The sequence below is a fragment of the Carlito syrichta genome, unplaced genomic scaffold (assembly GCF_000164805.1).
Source record: "Carlito syrichta isolate Samal-C Ts95f unplaced genomic scaffold, Tarsius_syrichta-2.0.1 Scaffold315403, whole genome shotgun sequence".
Classification (NCBI taxonomy): Eukaryota; Metazoa; Chordata; class Mammalia; order Primates; family Tarsiidae; genus Carlito; species Carlito syrichta.
Window position 1 is genome coordinate 396,622 of NW_007259499.1, and position 9,590 is coordinate 406,211.

The 9,590-nt window shown below is 45.3% G+C and overlaps 1 protein-coding gene across 3 annotated transcripts in view; it reads right to left on the bottom strand.

The window, feature by feature from the left end:
* The window catches only part of RBKS (ribokinase), an 81,351-nt gene that overhangs the window by 55,931 nt on the left and 15,830 nt on the right, over nt 1–9,590 (bottom strand). For all 3 annotated transcript variants that reach the window (XM_008072757.1, XM_008072758.1, XM_021706298.1), the window contains exon 2: nt 7,379–7,511. In XM_008072757.1, coding sequence (XP_008070948.1) covers nt 7,379–7,511 — 133 coding nt within the window. The remainder of the gene's footprint in view (nt 1–7,378; nt 7,512–9,590) is intronic.

Consider the following 9,590-nt stretch of genomic DNA (forward strand, 5'->3'; position numbering starts at 1 on the left):
AAAAAAAAAAAAAAAAGACAGCCTCTCTGCAGGTGGGACTGCAGCAGGCTCCCCAGGTGATTACGACGTGTGGCCCAGATGAAGACCTGGGAGAGAGTTGTAAAGCCTTGTGTGTGAGAAGAAACGGGGGTGAGGGGAGAGCACAGTCTTGGTTGGGGCTGTGCTGGCGAATCACATGGGAGTCAGAGGAGTGTGACCTGCAGAGTCTGGGGGAGGGCGAGAGATTATAAAGCAGAAAGATTTCCTTGGCTTGTGCTTGTTGAACCCATCCACAGTCTGAAGTGGCCCACGCTGACTCCCCTTGCTTCCTTTGCTTCTATCTTCCTAACACTCATATTTAGCAAAAACACCGAGAGTTCCCTGTTTTGCAGAGCAACCAGGAAAAGGCCACTCCCGACCTGCTGTCACCCCTTGGTTACGTGTGAGTACCACACATTCATGTCCGTTTCCTCGCCTTCCCTTCTGAGAACTTAATTTTTTATTTTTTCTTTTCTTTTCTTTTTTTTTTTTTTGAGTTGGAGACTCACTGTGTCGCCCAGACTGGAGTGCAGTGGCTGCTCCCGGCCACCGCAGCCTCGACCTGCTGGGCTCCGGCGATCCTTCCGCCTCAGCCTTCCAAGTAGCCGAAATTACAGGTATGTGCTACCATGTCCGGCTAATTTTTTGATTTATTGTAGAGATGAGGTCTCACCTGCCCAGGTGGGTCTCAAACCCGCGGGCCAGGGAATCCACTCACCTCAGCCTCCCAAAGGCGCGGGATTACAGGCTGAGCCACCGAGCCCAGCTTCTTCTGAGAATTTAAAAGTCCCTGCCCCTCTCCTGCACCTCGCCATACCTCACCTATTTTTCAGGCATCAACCTAAGGCCTGCTTTCCCTATGCTGGCCGCCGTTAGTCCTCTCATTGCCAGAACTCCTACAGCATTTCTAATCAACTACCGTCATTCAGTACCGTTGTATACTGTTTGCCATTTCCTGCTGTTAGTCTTGTCTTCCTAAAAGCTCATGGGACACTCTGGCTTGGAATGTATGTACCCCTCCCCCAGCCCTGGACATGGAAGGCACTCCTTCAGGCCTGGATCATCGTGAGTGCCCGCTGTTCACTTCCCTTGGACCCAGCTTGTGGTTCTTGAAGGAACAAGACCACAAGCACCCAAACAAATCTAGCTGTGGCTGCAGGATGGCTCTACACAAGGTCTTGCTTCTTTCTTTCTTTTGTCCTCTTCTCCTTCTCCATAAATAGAGACAGGGTCTCGCTACATTGCCCAGGCTAGTCTTGAACACCTGGCTTCAAGTGATCCTCCTGCCACGGTTTCCCAAAGTGCTGGGATTAAAGGCATAAGCCACCCCACACCCAGTGTACAAGGTTTTGTTTCTAGCAACAGCCTCTTGAAGGCACTCTCACACTCTTTTGGCTGCAGAGCGAAATACTTTTGGGCAGAAAGGCTCTTGGAAACTCATGTAATCTGAGGTAGCTTCTGTGTGGGAGTCTGTCCCAGGTGAAAGGAGCCAGGTCAAGAGCAACAGTGGACCACGTGCCCTCGGCCAGGCAACTCACAGAAGCCAAGATACCCTTCAGGATATCCCAGGCTCAGCTCTGCCCTAAACATTGCACAGCAGTGCCATCCAAAAGGACTTTCTGCAATGACGAGATGTTCTCCCTCTGTGCTGCCCAATACAGACAGTGGGAATGCAGCCTGTGTGACTAATAAATCCAATTTTTAAATTTTCATCACATTTAAATCTAAGTATCCACATGTGACTAGTGGCTACTGTATCTGGCAATGCAGCAAGGCTCATGGAAAACAAAAGGGCTGGGCTTATGGGGTCAAGAGCATTTTCTCCAGCTGCAGGAACTGAGGGGCTTCCTTTACTCTTACCGGGAGGTCCTTCCTCAGCGGGGGAGAGCTTTGGTGTGGCTCCGGTGGCCCAGAACTGTGACTCGATACAGAGGAGGGGTAGCCCAGTTAGTGCTATGACACCATCAACCTCCCTTTTTCAAAATGATTGAGGAATGGTTGTCCAGGCTGCTTAGAATCCTCAAATGGTAGAAACCATCTAGGGATTCCACCCCTCAACACACAGTGGAGGTAAATAAAACACGGAAGACCAAGGTATCTTGCCAAAGGTCACAAGAAATTGAACATTCTGCGATAAAGTAATCGTATATATTAAAATGGGTGACCGATTTTCAAAGCGCTGAACATGAAAATAGGATGAACACTAAAACCAAGCAGAGTGCGGCTGAATCTTTGACTCAAGATCTCTTGCGACTGTCCAGTGCCTGGTGAGTAGCTGGCTGGGAAGGAGAAGCTGCATCTGCTGCATGCAAGCATACACGGCAGCCATTTTGTGAATAAACCCTTCATATTAACTTTGAACCTGCCACGTGTGGCTTTGTAACAAGAGATAGAAAAGAATACACAAAAGTCCAGTTATTTAGGCTTGATGTTTAAATCCTATCTAAAGGGCTGTTTATCTTAAGAATGGCCTTTGATGGACAAAGTGACCGCCACCATTGCCATCATCCGGCCTGGCCGTTTGAGAGTGGTGGCAGGTGTGTGGTAAGCCACTGTTCTCTCTAACTTTTACCATTCCTTCCTATATAGGGTATATACTGTTTGTTTGGTTACAGGGTCATGTGTTTGGACATATGGCCAAGCATTCCAGTCAACACAGCCAACCAGTATTAGCCAGCTGTCTTTCAACAGAGTTCCAGAAAGGACAGAATTCACCTCATTATATATTACCTGGGAAACCCTGGTGACTAACTTTTGATCTTTGAAAATGAAAAATCTCAGCAACTTGTTGGATGGGCTTAGAGTCTATAACACTGAGAGATCTATCATAGAAACAAAGAACAGACTACCACATGTTCTCACTTATAAGCGAAACTTGAACAATTATCGTCAGCCACTGGGGTTGGTAGTAGTGGGAAACTGCTGGGGGGGGGATACTTCATCATCAAGGGTGCCTGTATAATGAATATTTGTATACCTAACCCTGAATTGTACCCTACATCTTTAAAAATAAAAATTAGATAAAAGAAAATGAAAAAATCTCAATGCATGATTAGCTGGTTCTCCCATAGTAATCTAGCATAGAAGGTACCTCTTTGGTTAATTAAGGTGATGGGTACGCTAATTTTAAGCTCTCTGTGATGCAGGCCCATTGGTTTTTTCTTTTCTTGCTCTCAATCCATTGTGAGCTAATAATTTCATAACATATAATAACAATGCTATGAAAAAAGTACAAAACACAAGGCCTTATTATTACCATCATATTTAACAGCTATAAAGTTATACTGTCAAATTGCCATCAGTGATTCTAACTGCTTACTCTCAATTCCTGTACTGTCTGGAGCAGTGACAGTTTGAACTGGCCTAAGGACTGGACTTTGGGCAGCCCTGCTCACACGCATTGTCTCTGTCACAGAACTTCATGCCTGATCCTTCCGAAGAGAACACAGATGGCTGCCTATATCCGAGTCTGGATGGTCTCATGTTTGAAGGAAGCAAGGCCAGGTAATTTCTCAAAAGTCCTCCTAGTTTGGTGATTCCTGGCTAGGTCATTTGGGTCCATACCATCCCATGGTTTCTGGGCACATATGAGGCCACAGCATCTTGAATTCTCTAATATTGTCCTTTCCTGATGCTCAGAAATCACTTTCTCCCCTCTAACACTTCGCGTCAGTGCAATGGAGAAAACACTTGTATCAGGTGAAGTTCTATGAAAGATGTCCTGGTAGGCTTTTTGTCCCAGGAAAATGACTTTCGTTTTCCACCATATCTGTCTGGATTTTAAATCTCAAAATACCACCTTCAATTATCGTTAGCCTTGGCCTATGACTCAGTTAAACACTGACTACATAACTCTTTTTTTTTTTTTTTTGAGTTGGAGTCTCACTCTGTCACCCAGACTGGAGTGCAGTGGCCGCTCCCCGGTCACTGCAGCCTCGACCTGCTGGGCTCCGGCGATCCTTCCGCCTCAGCCTTCCAAGTAGCCGGAACTACAGGCGTGCACTACCACACCCGGCTAATTTTTTGGTTTATTGTAGAGATGAGGTCTCGCCAAGTTGTCCAGGCGGGTCTCGAACCCGCGGAGTTAGGCATTCCACTCATCTCAGTCTCCCAAGGTGCGGGATTACAGGCTGAGCCACCGAAACCAGCTTACATAACTCTTAACTACTTGAAGTGTTTCATTATACATGTCACTGTACAAATATTGAGGTAACTTTTGCTTAATAGTCTTTGCCACATATATCTTAACACATATTTCTCCCTCGTTCAATATAAGATGTTTTTTGCTTGTGCCATTCAATAATTTTCATAAGAGCTTAAATTCTAGTTTGGTTTAGGGCAGTACGTAGGTAAATGAATGTTAATTTTAAAAAATCACAGGACATTTTCTACCTGTTTTTCTTTTGCTCCAACTGTTCATTTTTATCTTGATCAATTTAATGATTTTGGTTTCTGCTTGGAACTTGTCATCTTTTAAAAAATTATTTATTTTTATTTATTTTTCTTTTTTGAGTCGGGGTCCCACTCGGTTGCCCAGGTTGCAGTGCAGTGGCATGATCACAGCTCACCACAGCTTTGACCTCCTGGGCTCAAGTGATCCTTGAGATTACAGCTGAGATTACAGCTGCATGCCACCACGTCTGGCTAAGGAACTTGTCATCTTTGAAAAGCAGCTATAGCTGGGTTCGGTGGCTCAGCCTGTAATCCCGCACCTTTGGGAGGCTGAGGTGAGTGGATTGCCGGAGCCCACGGGTTCGAAACCCGCCTGGGCAACTTGGCGAGACCTCATCTCTACAATAAATCAAAAAATAAGCTGGGCGTGGTAGCGTGCGCCTGTAGTTCCAGCTACTTGGAAGGCTGAGGCGGAAGGATCGCCGGAGCCCAGCAGGTCGAGGCTGCGGTAGCCGGGAGCGGCCACTGCACTCCAGTCTGGGCGACACAGTGAGACTCCCACTCAAAAAAAAAAAAAGAAAAGCAGCTATAAAACAAATTTGGCTAATTTGCTTAATAAAAATATACTTCATGGTAGAAAAAAACATCACAAGGAATGGACAGAAAATAATAACAGCCATGATACAGATATGTATTATTTTCATTTTGAAAGAAATCTGAGAATATTAAGTCATTTGTTTAAGCTTTTAAATAATCCATATTTGAAGGTTCCAGGTTATCTAAGCACAGTTGCCCTGGACAGGTTTTAGATGCAGTCATGTTTTATTGTCCTCCACTGTGCAGACGCTCAGGCTAAATTTCATGGTGGGGCCAACGTTAGATGACTAAATCAGGGGCACAGTAGACGTGTAGAACTTTCAAAACTATACAGATGCTGACATAAACCATCACACTCAAGCCAGAATACAGCAAGCAGCACGTCTGCTTAATCAACCTCCCTGGTGGAACATTTCCCAAAATACGGCTCCTGCCTTCTATTCCTCTCACTTCGACTTACAGGGCTTCATGATTCATTCCCCAAGTTCGGTTCCATAATTCAAAGATTTCTATTTTTCACTTCTCTTTAACTCAAATTCAACAGACCTAAAATAAAACTGATCTCAAAATCTTAGGGTTGGCTGAGATCCCAGGGGACATCCAGCCTTGACTTCAATGGCTACGTGAATAGCTCCCATGATGCTTCCCGGAGGGAGGGGTTCTCTAGCCTCTCTTTCACGTTTCCAGCTCCGGGGAACGCCCCTCGAGCCAGGGCAGCCGCTGGGCACCTCCCTCCCAGCACTGATTCCATGACCAGGCTCTCTCAGCCAGTTCCCAGGTCCCCTTAAGTCAGCACCCTCTGACTATTCGCTAAGCCCTTCATTTCTCATTAAGTAGGGGATGGGTCAGGGCAAAGATTTTTAATCAGTCCCCCTTACAGCCCCAAGATTCCTGGAACATAATTTACTGCTGACTACTTGCACTGATGTTTTAAATCTATCAGAGCTCAACCTCAGCAAACAAGTGTTTCTTACTGTGAATCTTGGGCTTCACATGATGTTTTTGACCAAATAGCCATATGAGAATCATATCATGTGACTCATAAGTTAGAAATAAGGCTATAGCTCATTAGCAGATGAAGTAATAATTGTATATTTTATAAATCACTTAAAGACTCCTGTGGAAAGAAAAGTGCAGAATGTAGTGAAAATAGCATTCCAGAGAAATTTTGGTAAAATCTACACAGTTCGCTGGAGAGAGCTCATTCTTCAAAGTTTCTCGTGTTTTGCCTATACTCTACTGTGTAGACCCAGACCAGCTCTCCCTAAAACAACCAAACAAACACAATCCACCCTTCCTGCTATCCTAGTACTGTAATGCTAGCACCTTGTAATTTTGTGAAAGATGAAACATTTGACCTGCTGGCAGCTGATTTCTTTTATTTTCAAATTATTTCGACAGGGTGGCCAAAAATAGAACTACTGTGTGTTACAGATCGTTTCTCTATATACCCGAACAGAAGAATGCCTAGACTCAGTTATGTGTAGTTTTTGAAGGCCCAGATCCCTTCTGATCTCAGATGCAGCGTTAGAGGAATACGACTTACAGATGAGTAAATCATGGGTTGCTGCACCACGCTTCCAAAAGCTGTGTTGCTGCAGTGAAGCCTGTCAAAAACAGGACGGCTCACGCTGGGGTTTAGAAGTTGAACTGCAGAAACCCAGGGGCGTCGGCTAATTCCCCTCATTTCTCACACTCCAGTTATAAACTCATTACATTCCGGGAATGCAGCATGAAGTTATTTGAGGACTGCTACTTCCCAGAGGTTTAACGAGGTAGAAACTGACGCGAAAAACAAGAGAGATTACTCTCATCTATTTACATCTTTAAAAACAATGAACTTCCACAAGATTTGATAAAAGGTACTCAAATAAGCACATGTGCATGCGTGTTCACAGCAGCACTCTTCATAGCAGCCAAAAGGTGGAAACAGGCTGTGTCCTCAATCCATTCACCGATGAAGAAACAAAGTGTGGCATAACCAAACAACAGAGTAAAACGGAATGAAATACTGATACATGCGACAAGGTGAGTGAGCCTCAAAAACAGTACGCTAAATGAAATAAGCCAGACACAAAATGTCCCATAATATATAGTCCACTTATATGAAATGTCCAGAGTAGATAAACCCATAGAGACAGAACACAGACTGGTAGTTGCCAGGGCAGGCTTGGGGGAGGAAGAAGTGAGAAGGGGCTGCTTAAGGGGTGAGGGGTTCTACTCTGGAATGGCGGGAATGTTTTGGAGCTGGGCAGAAGTGGGGGTTGCACAACACTGTGCATGTTTTACATGCCTCTGAAGCGTACACTTTAAGCAAAACAAAAACACTGAAGTGTTAAACCAGAGTCTCACCACTCCGCTTTACACTCACCTTGCACACCATGGACGTCTTTGCGCCAAGCCTGGCAGCCTGGACACACTGGTTGGCACCTTTCCCTCCAAAGCCAATAAAAAACTTGTGTCCATGGATGGTTTCTCCAGTTTTTGGCAAACGAGAAGTAAGACTATTATAATTTAAAAAGAGAAGAAAAACGCACATTGGTAACTGTAATCTATTTGGGTTCTTTAGAACAGGGGTTCCCAATGCCCAGGCAAGGGGTCTCCAACCCCTGTGAGGAACTGGGCCACAAAGCAGGAGGCGAGCAACAGGCAAGCCAGTGACGCTTCATCTGTACTCACAGCAGCTTCCTAACACTTGCATTACTGCCTGGGCTCCACCTCCTGCCAGATCCGTGGATTCTCATCTGAGCATGAACCCTATTGTGAACTGGGCCTGTGAGGGATTCAAACTGAGCGCTTCTCATGAGAATCTAAGGCCTGAAGGTCTGAGGTGGAGCTGAGGTGGTGATGCTAGTGCTGGGGAACGGCTGCAAAGACAGGCAAACATCAGCAGTGAGGTTTGAAGGCCCAGAGACCATAAACCAGTTGCCTGTAGACTCCTATCAAAACCCTCTCAGGGAGCGGCCAGGGAGTTGACGGACTTCAATCAGACAGCTGCATCTGTGGCAGGCTTTAAGTCAGAATCGGACATTATTTTAGTCTGTGCTTGACCGGCCCATTATTTTATTTACCACTTCCATTTGCGCCTCTTTTTAAAAAAAAAAATGGCGAGTTGTATAATTATTGCGTTTATACATGACAATCCAGTAACAGTAGAAACCAAGTGCACAATAAATGTTATGTGCTTGAATCATCCGGAACCATCCCCCTCCTCCCGTCTGTAGAAAATTGTCTTCCACGAAACTGGTCCTGGATATCCAAAAAGTTGGGACCACTGCTTTGGAATAGAGGGAAGTTGTATGATAGAGCTCCAGGAGGAGGAGGGGGAGGAGGGAAAAAGATAACAACGAGAACTCTGAGCAGAAGGAAGCTTACCTTTTCCTTAAGATGACATTCAGTAGTTTGAATCACTGTCCTTGACTCAGTTCCCCTCTCCCTCACAGCCCGCTAACGTAGCTCTATTTCAGATGACTGTTCTTAGTGTCTGTACTGCACCAGGATAGTCGCGGATACCCACTTCATATTTCCCTTCACAATGCCTAGCACAGAGCTTTATTCACAGTTAGCTTTAATGAATGAGATGAAATTAACATATGGTTGGGTGCCTTGGCTCAGCCTGTAAACCCAGCACTTTGGGAGGCTAAGGCGAGAGGAATGCCTGAGCCTGGGGGTTTGAGATAAGCCTGGGCAACTTGGTGAGACCTCGTCTCTACAATAAATCACACACACACAAAAACTAGCTGGGCATGGTGGCATGCGTCTGTAGTTCCAGCTACTTGGAAGGCTGAGGCGGAAGGATCGTCTGAGCCCAGCAGGTCGAGGCTGTGGTGGCCGTGAGTGTGCCCCTGCACTTCAGCCTGGGCAACGGAGTGAGACTCCGACTCAAATAAAAAAGAAGAGAAAAAAAGAAATTAACATATGACTCTGTATGGATTGATCTGGTCACTTTAACCGGCAGCAGCAGCAGCAGTGTGCCAGGATCCTGATACTCAAGTACTAGACCTGAGGAGGGGAGAGATGTAGTGATTCCAGGTACCAAAGACTTTCTGTCCACCTGGGGTGAGGTGGGAGTGGGTGTTCAGGAAGCAGGATCAGCTTGAGTCTTAGTCCACCCCACACACCACATCATTTCATGAGCTGACTCAAAAAGCACATCTATTTTTAAATGGATACCAAAGAGCTAAGTCTATTCTTAAAATTTTATTATGGCAAATTTCAAACATGTATGAGTAGAGAAAGTCATTTATGGACTTCCCTTACCCCCATTCACCCATCATCCAGATCCAATAACTATCAACTCACAGCCACTCTTACTTCAGTCTATACCTTCACTGACTTCTCCAAGAGCTAAGGATTTTTACTATCATGTTGTTGACTAATGATGATAGTATTAAATGAGGCAATAAAAGGAATAAAAGGTTTGCTCCAGGTATGATTTTCATATCATTAAAGGTGGAATATGTGAGGACACAAAAGCTGTGAGGGATGGAAGGAAATGACTGACTTCTAAAGGGAAGAGGAGTTCTGGGTACGGAGTGGGTGATGAAGATGGGCTGGTCCACCACAGAGCAGTGGGCCAAGGG